This window comes from Nematostella vectensis, chromosome 1 (genome assembly GCF_932526225.1).
Source record: "Nematostella vectensis chromosome 1, jaNemVect1.1, whole genome shotgun sequence".
NCBI lineage: Eukaryota > Metazoa > Cnidaria > Anthozoa > Actiniaria > Edwardsiidae > Nematostella > Nematostella vectensis.
The window spans coordinates 17,866,005-17,883,684 of NC_064034.1; the positions used below are offsets into that span (position 1 = coordinate 17,866,005).

The 17,680-nt window shown below is 41.3% G+C and overlaps 2 protein-coding genes across 4 annotated transcripts; one reads left to right on the plus strand and one right to left on the minus strand.

Moving 5' to 3' along the window:
* The first annotated feature begins 132 nt into the window (after positions 1-132).
* Positions 133-13,078, plus strand: LOC5514451 (coiled-coil domain-containing protein 78). Of its 3 annotated transcripts, XR_007309161.1 has the most exons (23): positions 157-843; positions 1,870-2,063; positions 2,585-2,781; positions 3,324-3,495; positions 3,898-4,032; positions 4,402-4,533; positions 5,174-5,260; positions 5,849-6,028; positions 6,409-6,510; positions 6,581-6,643; positions 7,042-7,101; positions 7,191-7,279; positions 8,460-8,538; positions 8,714-8,839; positions 8,919-9,109; positions 9,186-9,294; positions 9,580-9,651; positions 9,875-9,954; positions 10,249-10,321; positions 10,752-10,852; positions 10,994-11,113; positions 11,151-11,198; positions 12,689-12,788. XR_007309161.1 is itself a non-coding variant. In XM_048728349.1 (22 exons), exons 1-21 carry the CDS (start codon positions 402-404, stop codon positions 11,103-11,105), a joined length of 2,796 nt encoding a protein of 931 aa, XP_048584306.1. In that variant the 5' UTR covers positions 157-401; the 3' UTR covers positions 11,106-11,113; positions 11,151-13,078. The 3 variants fall into 3 exon arrangements, 2 of the variants coding, with proteins under 2 accessions (XP_048584307.1, XP_048584306.1); XM_048728349.1 differs by having other exon boundaries at positions 11,151-13,078; XM_048728350.1 differs by lacking the exons at positions 10,994-11,113; positions 11,151-11,198; positions 12,689-12,788 and having other exon boundaries at positions 133-843; positions 10,705-10,851.
* Positions 13,079-16,324: 3,246 nt separating this feature from the next.
* LOC5514413 (F-box/LRR-repeat protein 7) lies at positions 16,325-17,675 on the minus strand. The gene has a single exon (XM_001634588.3). It carries the CDS (start codon positions 17,587-17,589, stop codon positions 16,582-16,584), a length of 1,008 nt encoding a protein of 335 aa, XP_001634638.3. The 5' UTR covers positions 17,590-17,675; the 3' UTR covers positions 16,325-16,581.
* Positions 17,676-17,680: the final 5 nt, after the last annotated feature.

Genomic DNA, 17,680 nt, shown 5'->3' on the forward strand with positions numbered 1-17,680 from the left:
CTTTAGAACTCGGGAAATCAAATCAAAGTAGTTAGTAGTGAATTAATAAACGACCACTCCAATATAAAGTTTAAAATCCTATTTCATAAGTTAAATTCATTTTCTTATCTTACCAATAATATTTTACCAATAAATAGAGAAGGGTTTTGCCACACAGGCAACCCGCCTTAGTTAGAAAACAAGTTCTTGTTGGTTGCTACTTCGTGTGGGGGAAAAGTTAGAAAAGTTTCTAGTTTTTATTCCTTCACATATTCGCGATAATCAATGATTTCCGCAAAACGGAACCTTAATACGGAAATTTAGTTGTCTGAATTTCCCGTGCATTGAGTTTTTGCTTGAGATTTGCGCATATATTCAGTCTGGAAGTGATGAAATTCGCGGCGTTTGCAAACTGACAGAAGATGAACGTTGAAGTTGTTGCTCGAATTCGACCTCCTCGAAGAGGCGAAATATCCAACATTCGCGTCTCTGGAACAAGAGTGCAATCCTCGCGTGGTACTGGACATATCTTTAATTCAGTTTACTCACAGAAATCTCTGACTTATGATGTATACAAGGATTGTTGCGAGCCCCTGGTCGAACTCTTGTGTGCAGGGTACAACACTAGTCTGCTATTGCTTGGGGAAACAGGTTCAGGAAAGTCATTCAGCTTGGCAGGAGATAAGACTGCTAAAGCTGGACTTATACCATTGCTTATTAATGGAGTTTTTATGAAGGTTAGAGATCAAGCGAGGGAGCAGAACAGAACTCATTTAACAGCGACCAGTTCTTCTCAGGTCGTAGTACAATGCTGTGAATTTTATAATGAGCAAGTGACCGACTTGCTCCTTTCTCCTACTGAAGGTAAGCACTTTCTATTAGCTTAGTAGATTTTTAGAGCTATGAAATACCACCCTATTCATTTTATTTTAAGCTATACTTTATAATTCAGGGCCAAATCCAAACTCATTTGCATTTCCATTGTATTTTTTGCGTCGTTTTATAGAAATCAAGGTGTGAAGTCCCATTGGCTCTGTATTCGTCGTGATCCCTCCCGGGGAAGACCCCCTCACATACTCTACTGTGTCAAAAATGCTTGCCCTATACCTTTATGCCTGGTGCGCACTAGTGACATAGAGACAACATAACGACATGGACATAAAAGAAAAAACATGTTTTTTCTCTTGTTATGTTCATGTTGTTATGTTGGGCTTAACATATGAATATATGAGTGTGCGTCCCTGTGTTGTTGAATCACTAGTGTGCACCAGGCATAAGTGCATAAAATTGGCCCAATGTGTTATCCCTTATGGTCTTCTAGAATCTGCTATCCCTTAGGGTGTCTTCCAGCTGGACCCAAAGAATACAAATTAAACTTCCTGCCAAACTGTAAGATTTTCTTATCTTTTTTGATATCTATAAAAAATGGATGAGAGTCCCTTTAAAGTGGACATGATAGAGGCGTGCTTGAAAACTGATTATTTGTCTTAAATCTTTAAACCACGCCCATTGGTATCTTTGAAGGGTAGTTGCCCCCTCCCCAAGAATCCCTCTATTGTTAGCCCATGTACATCTACATTTTGAATGTGCCAAAAATATGGTTTATTATATAATTTGCAAAAACATTTTTTTCTTAATGGCTAATGACTAGCCACACCTCTGTTAATGTACTTAAATTTTATTATCTACTTGTAGGAAAGCATGATCAACCTTCTTTACAATCCATTGCTAGGATTTCCCTAAGACTTCCCATATTTTGAAGCTGTAAAGTGTCAGGGAAGGATGAGGGGGAAATTATTTTCTTTCCCTGCCACCTTCTGCTTTTTAAAAAGTCCTGGCTACACCCCATTGGAAATCAAATTTTCAAAAAATTCTATTCTTCTACCATAGCCCAAAGGGTGGAGATAGCTGAAAGTGCTACAAGTGGTGTGTATCTCAAGAATGCAACCAAGCGGAGAGTTGCTGATGCAGCAGAGTGTACAGCAGTTTTCAGAGAAGCGTGGGCTGCAAGGGCTCACTCATACACTGATTATGGCCAGTCAGATTCTAGAACTACATTTCTATTTACTCTTGATCTAAGCATGGTATGGTTTATCTAAAACTGTTGTATATAAAGTGAGAGAAAACAGCATAACATCTCCTTATTTTCAAAATGTTCTGTTTGGTTGAAAAAAGGAAAATAGATCAAGTGTTTTGGGCCTTTTATTGGAAAAAAGGCTTTTCTAAATTTTGGGCTTCCTGTGGCTCGATCAAGAAAGAGCATGGGCCTGAGAGGAAGGGAGGGACTGTGACCCGATTCAACTCACCCTCAGTCCCCAATCTTTCATATATATATAGTACCACAGGAGGCCCAATTCATAAAAATACTGAGAAAGTCCAAAAAGCACTTAAGCTGCCTGCGTAAGAGGCTAGATCAACCCCAAGTCAAATTAAAATGCACATTAATGGATCCAGAAACAAAATATTCAGACCCTAGAATTTTGTGTAAGAGTCTGAACTATCAATTTCCATTATCTCCCCCCTTTAGAACTCTCCCCTCCCTCCCTATCTCCTGGAGTGGATTGATGATGAGCTAAAACCAATGTTACTCTTTATATGTTTTCAGTCCCTTAGAGATAACTCTGCTCCATTCACATCAAGACTGTCAGTGATTGAACTCCCTGGAGCAGAAAAACTTGCTGAGGACCCTACACAGCTGAGAATGCGTGAAGGAGTCTCGCTCAACAAGTCTGTTTTAGCATTTGGCCAGCTAGTGGCGACTTTAGCTTCTACTCATGATGCAGCCAGAAACATTAATTACAAGTAAGCAAAGACCATCAAATGATACATATGATACTTTGGTAGTTGTTCTACTAGTTCATTATTAATACTTTACTAAGTGGGAAGTGTAGAATAGAGTCTTAACCTTTGTCAAGGGTTACAGGCTTGAGTCCTTGTCAACTCAGCTTTGGATTTTTGTGTTTAAACTTTACTCTTGACATTGAGATCTGTCCATTCATCCCTTGTATTGGCTTGGGGGCAGGGATTTTCTTTCAGATTTCCTGAAACTTCTGGAACTTCTGGGGTTTAGCTGGCCCCCTTGCCCTTGTGCTACGCATGTCCCACCTCAAGATGCCATACATTTTACCTGCTAATTATTACACAGAATGTTGAAGTAACTCTCATGTCGAAGGGTATTGATTAAAAAGTTGCTTACTGTTGGAAATAATATATAATATGGAGAATTCCCTTGAAATCACAAAATTCCTACCATGTTTTACATTTAGAAAGAGTCTTTTTGATAAAATGTCAATAAATGCCATATAAGCTCTTTGTCAGTAGCTCACGGTTGTTTTTAATTACAGTGAGTCTATACTGACGTCCCTTCTGCATGATACCTTGGGCGGCAACTGCAAGACAAAGGTCTTAGTGACTTTGAAGTCCATGGATAGCTCTGTATTGAATACCGTGTTGATGATTGCTGGTCAGCTAGCACAGGTTGTAAACTACCCCATCATCAATGACTCTCTTGCAATGGTAAGTACCTTATGCAGTCACCTGTCCAGATAGGGTCCAAGGGGCTCCGGTCCCCTCCCTGCTCATATGCCAAGAAATAACTGAGTAGCTGTTGCATAAACTGGCCTGCATGGGTGGCCTAGTGTGTTAGTGCGTCAGCCTCTCACCGCTATGGCCCAGGTTCAAATCCTGGCTCAAACTGGGGATTTTTTCCGGGTTTCTGACTTGATTCAAATTTGTGTCACAAGTGAGTTGAAGTTATTCTCCCGTGTTTCCAGTCTTCTTGGATAAGGACACTAAACAGGAGGTCCCGCCCCATCTTGTGTATTTGTATATTTTAGTTTTAAGCTAAACTGGTAGAAAAACAGAACACTTTTTATAAATATTGTAGATAATGTCTGAAACTTTACTTGTCATTAATAGGGTCTCATAACTTACTACAGAAGAATAATACACCAATTGAAGGAGGAGCTGAAGTCAGGTGGTTTTAAATCTGGCGGCAGCAGCTCGAATTTCCAGGAGCTAAAGGACCAGCTTGCAAGACTTGCCAATGAAAATGTAACTTGACTTCAGCAAAAATCATATTTATATCCAAAAACCTGTATTTATTTACAAAATCCTGCCTTGCTAGACCCATCATCAGGTTTTGAACTAGGGGAGAAAGAAGATGCTGCCAACTTTGAGTAAAAACAATGCTATATAGATAGCCACCTTTTTTTCTACACAGTTTTTTTCCCCTCCCCTCTCCTGGATCCATAATTCAATTAGTTTATAAATTAATAAGAGGTCCAATAGATTTCCAAGAAAAGAAAATCTCACAAGAGTCTTTTACACAAATTAAGTACATTTCAAATGAATTGATGACTTTTTGTTGGTGAGATTGCAAGATCTTCCACTTATAAAATCTGTTATCAATGTATATTTCAGGTTGAGCTTCAAGAAGGAAGAGAGCAATTACATCGGCGTGTGTTGGACCTTGAGGCCAAGTACACTGAAGCCACCAACTCATGGAAACAGCTTTCATCCAAACTTGAGATCAGTGACGAAGAGAAACTGCAGGTGAATGCAAATGCCAATTTGTATTTATTATTATTATTATTTTTATTATTATTATCATCATCATCATCATCATCATCATCATCATCATCATCATCATCATCATCATCATTATTATTATTAATTAATTGTATTTATTATTTCTATTGTTTGTAAGTGATGTGTTTTAGAAGGCTACACAAAACCTAACAATTAGACTACTAGTTCAAGGCGAGAAGTAAAATCAGAACCAGTTGTGTAATTGTTTTAGTAAAAATGCACTTCCCATCGATATTTTTATGTGTAAATGCATAGGTAAAGATCTAATTGCTGGATAGATTATGCAGTGAGTCTAGCAAGTCTAGCAAACCAATCAGATTTCAGGAATCGTGATAATATGTGCGTTAAAACTAAACTATCATGCATGCATGCACAGTTCTGACTGACACAAGCCTTAAAACTAGGGGAATTCCATCAGGTTTTATTTCCTGCTAAAGTATTTCTTCGTTGTCCTGGTTGATTGGTGAAGTTTATGTCAATTACAGGTGGAATGCTTCTTGCTTCTTGCATCTAGGCTCTTTCTCTAAGATTGTTAAGGTGGTCATGGTAGTTGTGCCGTACTGTGATACTTCTACAGCATGCCTTAATGAGTATGGTTTAACAGGTGTATAAAAACCTAGTTGACCTTCAGCTTGAAAATAATCGTATCATTGAAGAAGCAGAAGCTGACAAATACGAGTTAACAAATAGGGTAAGTAAATGTACTGTAGAGAATATATTGGTTAGATCAAATGATTTGCAATTGGCAACAAAAGGAAACTTGGATCTCATTGGAAAATATGGATCAATCATATGACTTGTCATCAGTATATGGCTCTCGCATTGTTTTTTATCACATTTATTCGAACTAATAATTAGGGGTATAGAGCTAAACACTCATTTGCAGCTCTGCCTTAATGCACAAATAAAGGGAACAGTTAACATTGGATCTTCAATCTTTACAATCTGTTTCCATTCCCTACATATGACATCAGCATAGGACTATTATTGTATTTATTATCTCACAGATCAAAAGTCATTTAATAATCTAGGATTGCTATTTTGGTTATTCTGCATATTAATTAAATTTGTATTCAAACTTTTTGAAATTGCTTTTCACTGTGCAAGAGCCCCTTAGGATATTGCGGCATCTGAAGAAAAACAAATGGCCTCTTGTGACCATTATCAACTTATCATGATCAGCAAGACAGGTTCTGTCAACTGTCATGGCCATACTTTAGGTACGGTAGCAAGGCCTTCTATAGTTTAGTTTTAATTTTTATGTTGATATCTACTCTAGATCCTATCTTTGGAGAATCAAGTTCATGAGCTGGATGCTGAACTTGGTAAAGAAAGAAGGTCTGGTGGCCAGGCAGCACAAGCTCTGCAGCTACTTCAGCAAGACCACCAAGATTTGCGCGAGGAGTATATGACCCTGAAAACAAACCACATCAAGGTTTCCAATGACTACCAGCGAGAGGTGGGTGGGCCCAAACTGTTTGGAAAATCTGTGAATTAGACCAAGAGATCTTCAAAAGTGATTTTTCCAAAAGTAACTTATAGATGTCAGGCCAACATATCTATACAGTTATAAATACTTTATTGTGTTAGCTAAACCCCTTGGTAAAAGCTCAGGTACTTATGTAGCTTAACCCCACTTGACTGTAAGAAGGCAAGCCATTTTTATTGAAAGATTGTCAAATAAAATACTTTTTCCATAAGGTATTTATGTCTCTGAACCCCCAACCCCCCTCCTTCTTTATTAACTATTATCACTTCTGGTGTCATTAATCATTGTCTGTTTCATTATCTGCATTATGTATAATAGTCAGTATTTACTGATCCCATCCTTCTTTTCAGGTAACAAGAAATGAAGAGCTTGCAGTAGAATTGGTGAGCTTGTCCAACATCAAGGACAGACTACAGAGAGATAGGGAGGATGTAGAATTTGAGAAGATGCAGGTTTGTAAACAACTTGTGCATTTTGTTTCATTATATCCCTGTGTTATACAGTATCTTTTTCTAAAAACAGGAGTATTACAGCCAGTTACGTAAACTTGCCAGCAAGTTCTCACGTGGCTCTATACAAGAGAAGGTGGGTAAAGGATCTGATATTATGGATACATTTTCCAAATGAACTCATTTTACATTAAAAAAGGTGGACTGTTTTTCTTAGTACTTAGCAAGCAATAGAAAAAAAAAAATATATCAACTTTTTAGAATTCAACTTTTTTAGAATCTATTATGGCTGTTTTCTTAGTGTCCTTGAAGTGTAGCTTTCATTTCACTGTTTGCATAAACAAAACATAAATGATAAGGTACAAATTCCAAAATCTCTGTATTAGGGGTAATCAGTACTGGATGCTGGAAAACCATAGCCATTAAACAGAGTGTGAGTGTAAGGATTTTCTGTCATGTCGTGTGAGAGTGAAGGCTTTTGGTGATTGTATGCTTACTTTAATATTGCGTCCCTGTATTTGTTTATTGCTGTAGAATGACCTGTCGAAGAGTGTGGTGTCTTTGCGTTCTGAGAACCTCAATCTGGAGAAACAGGCAAGTCTAAGCAATCTTACGCTGACATTCATTGATTTAAAGCCAGATTCTTGTAACTTATTTCTTTACATTCTTTGATTTAACCATAGCTGATGATGTCGTCTAAAGACAAGGAAGGACGCTTGAATCTGCTAAGAAATGAGCATCAACAGGAGCTGGATAGACTTGATGGCAGAATGTATGTTGAGAGCCTCTTTTTAGCAACTCCAGGAGATTTGTAGATGGTGAAGATCGTGTAGTGTGATGAGATGATAAATGAGAAGATTAAGACATTATTGCGATGGCATGATGATAATTACATGATGGTGATGACATGATGATGGCATGATGTTTATGATGAGACAATGTCAGTGGGTGGTGATAGTGACTGTGACTTGATGGTGATGACATGCTGACGAAATGGTAGTGGTAACATGATGTTGTCAAGATGGTGAGGATGGTGAGGACTTTTGGTGGTTGTTACACTATGTTGATGATTGATGGTAATGTCATGATAATATGACATGATGGTGATGATGACATGATGATCGGACATGATGGCTATGATGACATGATGGTGATGATGGCTATGATGACATGATGGTGATGATGACATGACCCCATAATGTTCGTAACATGGTGATGATGGCATGATGGTGATGATAACATGATGGTGATGATAGCATGATGGTGATGACATGGTAATGATGATGACATGGTGATGATAACATGATGGTGATGATGATGACTTGATGGTGAAGACATAGTGTTGATGATGACATGATGATGGTGGCATGGTGATGATGATGACATGATGGTGATAAGGAAAAAGGGTGATGATGACATGGTGGTGAAAACGTTATGGTGTTGTTGATGATAAGACAGTGATGGGGTCAGAATGGTCATGGTAACATGGTGACGATGATGACATAATACTGATGACATGGTGATGATGATGATATGGTGATGATGATAACATGATGGTGATGATGATGCCGTGATGGTAATGACATGGTGATGATGACATGGTGGTTAAAAAGTTATGGTGGTCATGATGTTATGACAGTGATGGGGTCATATTGATTATGGTGACATTGTGATGTTGATATGCCAGTAATGGTGAATAGTGTTGCTATTATGGTGATGATGACATGGTGATGGTGATGACATGGTGGTGATGATAACATGATGATGATGACATGGTGGTGATAAGGACAAAGTGGTGATGATGACATTATGGTGAAAATGATATGGTGGTGATGATGATACGACAAAGATGGAGACGTAATAATTAGATGGCAACAAAAACTAGATGGCAACAAGGTGATGCTGGTGACAATGATAATTATGCCATCATTACAGTGATCTTATATTCTCAGCTCAAAGCTAAAGGTCGACCTCCAGGAGTCAAAGTCAGCTCACCGTGAGACCCAACAAAAAGTGGCAGCACAAGCAGCGGTAGGCATGTTATCTATTTCTTATTTGCTCTATATCAGAAATGAAAAGGCTGAGGGAGTGGTTGACAGGACCATTAGATCATCTGAATAAATCGGCCTCATTGTAAATCACATCCAAACCACTGACTTTCCAGTGTAGAAAAGTTCTTATTTTTTGTTGTTGTCTTTATGAATAGGAGGTCATTACTGCAAAGGCTGAACAGAAAAGATTACAGGAAGAAAACAACCGTCTTGACCAACAGCTGAAAGAAATTAGTGCGGAATACAGCAACAGACTGCAGCAATATGTACACGATATATCGGTATGTATGAAACTGCTGATAACCAATGAGGTAGTGATTGCCCTGTTAGACCCCCTCTCAAATGTTTGCCTGTGATTAGGTCTATTGTGGTCAAAGTTCTGGTCAGCAATTTTCTTTGGAGTCCCTTAATGCCTACATTGATGCAATGGTGCGCAAGATTCGGGATGCTCAAGAACAGCGGGTTGTCCAACTTGAGGGGCGTGTCCGAGAACTAAAGGGTTCCATCACTGACCTTCTTAACAAACATCAGCAAGTTCTCTCTGCCTACAGGTAATGATCTGTTTTGTTTGCAATAAGATCTTTGAATAGCTAGTATACAGTTTCATGTAGAATTACTTTGTTAAAGCGTGCTGCGCTTTACTGCACTGGGAAGTGAGCAGGACAGGGCAAGACTTCTTTCTTCAGATGAATATGATGCTTTTCTTCCATCTGGTGAGGAACTACAAACAGCGCAGGTGAATAACATTTTTTTTACCATAATGTGCTTGTATGAAGGAAAAGTATATGCAGCCATGTTTATTACAAAGGGGAGGCTGGGTTTGTGGTATAGAATGTTTTTTTTGCATCAAACCTTTACAACCTGAAAAAAAAAGAATTTAATTTTTTTAATTTTAAAATGTTTTCCTTGAGATACAAATTTTATATTTTCGTTTTCAATAAGATGCCTTATTGGTATCAATAAAGATTAAATTCAAATATCTGCGCACCCATGTCATCTCTATTTAATGGTTAATTTGCAGGCTAGAGAAATCGGCATTCTGACACGCAAGCTTCATGAGTATGAAAACACCATCACAGAATTGCGCAGAAAGGTACTTTGTACTGTGTTATGCATTTCTTGTGAAAAATGTTTCTTGTTTTTTTTCCAACAACTATAATAATAAGAAATAACTGAGGAGTTTTTATGGGAGTACCATGCACTATAATTTATATATATATATATATAATAAAAGTTTCTTTGGATCCTCTTCAAAACAAACCAGCTAACCTCCCCCTGTACCTTGTTTGCTGATTGTACCCCTTCTATTCTCGTAGCCTGTCAAGGATGAAAACAGCCTTAAGCTAGCTCAAGAGCTTACTCAACACAAGCAAGAGTATCACCATGACAAGGGGCCGTAAGTAGAGTTTATAATATTATTTTATGCAAATGCTGCAGTTTCCAATGCAGGGGGCTATTATTTACAGTTTGTAAGCAAGTATGGTGCCTTCCCGACCCATTATTGGGTTTTGTTATGTATTTCTTTTTGGGCAGTTGAAAATTCTCAAAATTGCAAAAATGAATATTGTAAAAGGGGGCCCACAGCACCCCCTAAAGCTAAGCAATTCGATCCTGGTTGAGCGTGCTTGTGTTTTTTCTCACATTTCCACTCGAGCTCTTAGTGAGAATTTGTCAATATCTTTTCATAAAGGACAATTGCATCAGTTGAGATGGGCTGGGGCTCTCTGCGAAAACAGTTACGCGAGTTTACTCTCAACACTCAGGTAAGATAAGCAATGGTTATCAACATTTCCAGGCTGTAATCTTATTATGTGTAACAAACTGTAGTACAGTGGTTTCCTAAGTAGCCAATCTCAAGAAATAGCCAAAAGAGGAAAATACTGAAAGTGTTGCAGGGAAAGTGTTATGTTGATTAATTAATTAATGGCTTGGGGCATACTTGTATGAAAAATTAAACACAATATTTTTGTTGCCATCGGCTATTGCTTTTTATTCCAATGGGCCATTTTCTGGATAATGGGATTCTAGCTTGAAACTGAGGCTGTGTTTACGTGGCTGTGTTTACACCTCTTTTCAACCTCTTTGCAACAACACCAACCTGTATTAGACTCAAATTCACATTCAAATTCTATTATCTGGAAAACAGCTGAGAACGTCTGCTTAATAGAGGTACCTCTGTGTTATACTTCCCAGCAAGATTTGGAGACAGAGCGAGCTGCTTTACTAACACGCTGCACAATGGCGGAGGAAGAAGTTTGTTATCTCAAAGACTACATCACCACACAGCTAAAAAGGTATCTATTGAAGATCTATAATTGGTGTTCTTTGCATTAAAGGGCTTTAATTTCGTTTTTCTGCATTTAAGGGCTTTAATTGGTGTTCTTTGCTTTTAAGAGATATAATTGTCCAGTACCTAATACTCTTCCTCATTCCAGATACCAGCAAGAGATAGTGAGGTTACGTAAGTTACTCAATGAATGTGGAATAGAGGCAGATGGTATGTTACCAGTAAATGGAAATCGTGGACACCCACCTTGGGCACCTTGAGAGTTGACGCCATGGACACCTTGACAATGGACACCCACCTTGGGTGCCATGGACACCCACCTTTGGCATCTTGACAATGGACACCCACCTTGGGTGCCATGGACACCCACCTTGGGCACCTTGATAGTGGACACCCACCTGGGCATCTTGACAATGGACACCCACCTTGGGTGCCATGGACACCCACCTTGGGCACCTTGATAGTGGACACCCACCTTGGGCACCTTGATAGTGGACACCCACCTTGGACACCTTGACAGTGGACACCCACCTTGGGCACCTTGACAGTGGACACCCACCTTGGACACCTTGACAGTGGACACCCACCTTGGGCACCTTGACAATGGACACCCACCTTGGGCACCTTGACAGTGGACACCCACCTTGGACACCTTGACAGTGGACACCCACCTTGGGCACCTTGATAGTGGACACCCACCTTGGACACCTTGACAGTGGACACCCACCTTGGACACCTTGACAGTGGACACCCACCTTGGGCACCTTGACAATGGACACCCACCTTGGGCACCTTGATAGTGGACACCCACCTTGGGCACCTTGACAGTGGACACCCACCTTGGGCGCCTTGACAGTGGACACCCACCTTGGGCACCTTGATAGTGGACGCCCACCTTGGGCACCTTGATAGTGGACGCCCACCTTGGGCACCTTGATAGTGGACGCCCACCTTGGGCACCTTGATAGTGGACACCCACCTTGGGCACCTTGATAGTGGACACCCACCTTGGACACCTTGACAGTGGACACCCACCTTGGGCACCTTGATAGTGGACACCCACCTTGGGCACCTTGATAGTGGACACCCACCTTGGGCACCTTGATAGTGGACACCCACCTTGGGCACCTTGATAGTGGACACCCACCTTGGGCACCTTGATAGTGGACATGCACCTTGGGCACCTTGATAGTGGACACCCACCTTGGGCACCTTGACAGTGGACATGCACCTTGGGCACCTTGATAGTGGACACCCACCTTGGGCACCTTGATAGTGGACACCCACCTTGGGCACCTTGATAGTGGACACCCACCTTGGGCACCTTGATAGTGGACACCCACCTTGGGCACCTTGATAGTGGACGCCCACCTTGGGCACCTTGATAGTGGACACCCACCTTGGGCACCTTGATAGTGGACACCCACCTTGGGCACCTTGATAGTGGACATGCACCTTGGGCACCTTGATAGTGGACACCCACCTTGGGCACCTTGATAGTGGACACCCACCTTGGGCACCTTGACAGTGGACACGCACCTTGGGCACCTTGACAGTGGACACCCACCTTGGACACCTTGATAGTGGACACCCACCTTGGGCACCTTGATAGTGGACACCCACCTTGGGCACCTTGATAGTGGACACCCACCTTGGGCACCTTGACAGTGGACACCCACCTTGGACACCCTTGATAGTGGACACCCACCTTGGGCACCTTGAGAGTTGACGCCATGGACACCTTGACAATGGACACCAACCTTGGGTGCCATGGACACCCACCTTGGGCGCCTTGACAGTGGACACCCACCTTGGGCGCCTTGACAGTGGACACCCACCTTAGGCACCTTGACAGTGGACACCCACCTTGGGCGCCTTGACAGTGGACACCCACCTTGGGCACCTTGATAGTGGACACCCACCTTGGGCACCTTGATAGTGGACACCCACCTTAAGCAGGTTGGACAACATGGACACCCACTTGATGATTGACATCATGGACACCCACCTTGGGCCTTGACAACACCTACCAAAAAAAGAAAAAAATTATTTAGAGAGAAATGGCTGGCCCCAAACTGTAAATTTTTAGATAAAATAAACAAAACATAAAATGTTTTGAGCTTAATTGCCAAGGTATTTTCTCCAAAAAATACCTGTACATATTTCTAAAAGGAATTATTTCTTGCAAATTAAAATGTAGATCATAAGTGAGTAAAATTGATAAAAAAATGTTTTTTCCTCAGTTGTCATCATGGTGTCAACCAATAGCAAGAACAGAAACCCATTTTCAAAATGCTAATGAGTAGCACAGTGTCACACAAGCCCATCTCTAAGTAGCACAGTGTCACACAAGCCCATGTCTAAGTAGCACAGTGTCACACAAGCCCATCTCTAAGTAGCAGTGTCACACAAGCCCATCTCTAAGTAGCACAGTGTCACACAAGCCCATCTCTAAGTAGCACAGTGTCACACAAGCCCATCTCTAAGTAGCACAGTGTCATACAAGCCCATCTCTAAGTAGCACAGTGTCAAACAAGCATATCTCTAAGTAGCACAGTGTCACACAAGCCCATCCTTAAGTAGCACAGTGTCACACAAGCCCATCTCTCTAAGTAGCACAGAGTCACACAAGCCCATCTCTAAGTAGCACAGTGTCACACAAGCCCATCTCTAAGTAGCACAGAGTCACACAAGCCCATGTCTAAGTAGCACAGTGTCACACAAGCCCACCTGTAAGTAGCACAGTGTCACACAAGCCCATCTCTAAGTAGCACAGTGTCACACAAGTCCATCTCTAAGTAGCACAGTGTCACACAAGCCCATCTCTAAGTAGCACAGTGTCACACAAGCCCACCTGTAAGTAGCACAGTGTCACACAAGCCCATCTCTAAGTAGCACAGTGTCACACAAGTCCATCTCTAAGTAGCAGTGTCACACAAGCCCATGTCTAAGTAGCACAGTGTCACACAAGCCCATGTCTAAGTAGCACAGTGTCACACAAGCCCATCTCTAAGTAACACAGTGTCACACAAGCCCATCTCTAAGTAGCACAGTGTCACACAAGCCCACCTGTAAGTAGCACAGTGTCACACAAGCCCATCTCTAAGTAGCACAGTGTCACACAAGTCCATCTCTAAGTAGCACAGTGTCACACAAGCCCATGTCTAAGTAGCACAGTGTCACACAAGCCCATGTCTAAGTAGCACAGTGTCACACAAGCCCATCTCTAAGTAGCAAAGAGTCATACAAGCCCATCTCTAAGTAGCAGTGTCACACAAGCCCATCTCTAAGAAGTACAGTGTCACAAAAGCCCATCTTTAAGTAGCACAGTGTCACACAAGCCCATCTCTAAGTAGCACAGTGTCACACAAGTCCATGTCTAAATAGCACAGTGTCACACAAGCCCATCTCTAAGTAGCACAGTGTCACACAAGCCCATCTCTAAGTAGCACAGTGTCACACAAGCCCATCTCTAAGTAGCACAGTGTCACACAAGCCCACCTGTAAGTAGCACAGTGTCACACAAGCCCATCTCTAAGTAGCACAGTGTCACACAAGTCCATCTCTAAGTAGCACAGTGTCACACAAGCCCATGTCTAAGTAGCACAGTGTCACACAAGCCCATGTCTAAGTAGCACAGTGTCACACAAGCCCATCTCTAAGTAGCAGTGTCACACAAGCCCATCTCTAAGAAGTACAGTGTCACACAAGCCCATGTCTAAGTAGCACAGTGTCACACAAGCCCATCTCTAAGTAGCACAGTGTCACACAAGCCCATCTCTAAGTAGCACAGTGTCACACAAGCCCATCTCTAAGTAGCACAGTGTCACACAAGCCCACCTGTAAGTAGCACAGTGTCACACAAGCCCATCTCTAAGTAGCACAGTGTCACACAAGTCCATGTCTAAATAGCACAGTGTCACACAAGCCCATCTCTAAGTAGTACAGTGTCACACAAGCCCATCTTTAAGTAGCACAGTGTCACACAAGCCCATCTCTAAGTAGCACAGTGTCACACAAGCCCATCTCTAAGTAGCACAGTGTGACACAAGCCCACCTGTAAGTAGCACAGTGTCACACAAGCCCATCTCCAAGTAGCACAGTGTCACACAAGCCCATCTCTAAGTAGCACAGTGTCATACAAGCCCATCTCTAAGTAGCACAGTGTCACACAAGCCCATCTCTAAGTAGCACAGTGTCACACAAGCCCATCTCTAAGTAGCACAGTGTCACACAAGTCCATCTCTAAGTAGCACAGTGTCACACAAGCCCATGTCTAAGTAGCACAGTGTCACACAAGCCCATGTCTAAGTAGCACAGTGTCACACAAGCCCATCTCTAAGTAGCAAAGAGTCATACAAGCCCATCTCTAAGTAGCAGTGTCACACAAGCCCATCTCTAAGAAGTACAGTGTCACAAAAGCCCATCTTTAAGTAGCACAGTGTCACACAAGCCCATCTCTAAGTAGCACAGTGTCACACAAGCCCATCTCTGAGTAGCACAGTGTCACACATGCCCATCTCTAAGTAGCACAGTGTCACACAAGCCCATCGCTGAGTGGCACAGTGTCACACAAGCCCATCTCTAAGTAGCACAGTGTCACACAAGCCCATCTCTAAGTAGCACAGTGTCACACAAGCCCATCTCTAAGTAGCACAGTGTCACACAAGCCCATCTCTAAATTGCACAGTGTCACACAAGCCCATCTCTGAGTAGCATAGTGTCACACAAACCCATCGCTGAGTGGCACAGTGTCACACAAGCCCATCTCTGAGTAGCACAGTGTCACACAAGCCCATCTCTGAGTAGCACAGTGTCAAACAAGCCCATGTCTAAGTAGCACAGTGTCACACAAGCCCATCTCTGAGTAGCACAGTGTCAAACAAGCCCATGTCTAAGTAGCACAGTGTCACACAAGCCCATGTCTAAGTAGCACAGTGTCACACAAGCCCATCTCTAAGTAGCACAGTGTCATACAAGCCCATCTCTAAGTAGCAGTGTCACACAAGCCTGTCTCCAAGTAGCACAGTGTCACACAAACCTATTGCTGAGTGGCACAGTGTCACACAAGCCCGTCTCTAAATAGCACAGAATGATGGCAAACAATAAGTCCCAAAATAGAATCATGCCATGCAAAGGATTTATAAAAAAACAGAGACAGTAAAATCAGAGTTTGTTAGATTCCAAACATTAAATCTGTGCAATGATTAAAAATAACTTAAAATGTGACAAAAATTATACATTCTGTTATGGAGTATGATTTTTGTTGCTTGGCCTAAGAATTTTATTAATCCACTTATTTTATATTCAGTCACTTCAATTTGTCAAAACTTATGCAATCATGCCTATGGGACATGTTTTAATTCATTAGAGTAATTTAGTAAGATAAGAAATATCAAAGTAATTAAATTATTTAATCGTCTTAGACTGCAACCATACTTTTACATTAGTAAATAGAATGCAGAAATCCTCTTCAAGCTTGCTATTTCGTTTATACTTTATTTTCTCCATATCATGGTGTAAAATACATAATTGAACTACATTATAAAATTGATTGGTGTTTTTCAAAACGATTTCTTAAGTGGTCCAACCTAATTCCCTCAAGATCCTAAGAATAATAAATTGTTTAACTTTATAATATATGTTCAAAATATATCATATTAGTGGCACTGTATCAATACTGCCAAATCTGAGATTTGGAATAAAACCTACAGTGAAGAGTTAAAACGTAATAATCTATGGTCCTTGGATCTCACAATTTGGCAAAGTGGTTCTTATTGTGTCCAGGCCCTGTGTGTTTACCAAGGTGCAGTCTGTGATGTCCAAGTGCTTTAACTGTTTACAATTCTCAGCAATTGTAACAATTCCAGTACTAGTTAGCTCTCTGCACTTGGCTAGACTTAGTCCTTGGAGTTCTGCCATACTGTGTACTAAAGCTTCAATGCCTGTATCTGTAATACGTCTACAGCAAGTTAGATACAAATATTTTAGGCGGACCAAATGGCGCCCAATGTGATGTAATCCAAGATCTGTTATGTCTGTGCAATTAGAGAGATCAAGGTGTAGTAGATTTGTCAGATTAGTTGCGATTTGTTGTATTCCGTTATCCCCAACACGGTAACAATTACTAAGATTCAAGCACTTCAATTGTGTTAACTTTGCAATGCTGGCCAAGTCCTGATCAGAAACTCTTGTACAATATGTCAAATTAAGCTCCAATAAATTAGCAAAAAACAAATCCACGTCAAGACTGTCAAACCAACCAAGGGGTACAATAGAATGATCCAAGTCCAGTGATTTTAACGTACCAGGAAGACATCTTGCATCCACGTTTCGCATGTCACAGTAACACAGGGTCAGTTTCTCAAGATTTGGACATTTTGTTTTTATTTCTTCTAGCAAAGAGAATGATATATTCTCGTGTTTTTTAGTTGTCCCTAAGAATCCTTTTATCTGTAGCTCCGTAACCGTCTCACATAAACGATTTCGAACAACTTTCCATAGAATCCGAAGAGCGAGAGGCCATGGACGCAAATCAACTGCTTTCCACAGGGAGCGGTCCTTGCCTAAATGATACCAACGACGGCAAACCTTGGAGGCAGCACACAACGCCTTGATATCCAGATACCTAAAGATGTTTAGCATCACGTTGTCTGGAAAGGAGCAAATCAGAGCCGTTTGCACTACTTTAGCGGCCATTTTCAAGTGCCCCGCTCTCCGTTTGGCGGCATGAACGGACGCCATCTTGAAAACAGCGGATTGTACCGCGGGCTCAATCAGGAACTGTTTTAATAATAGAACAACAATAATCAGATAATACAATATTTCAATGCTT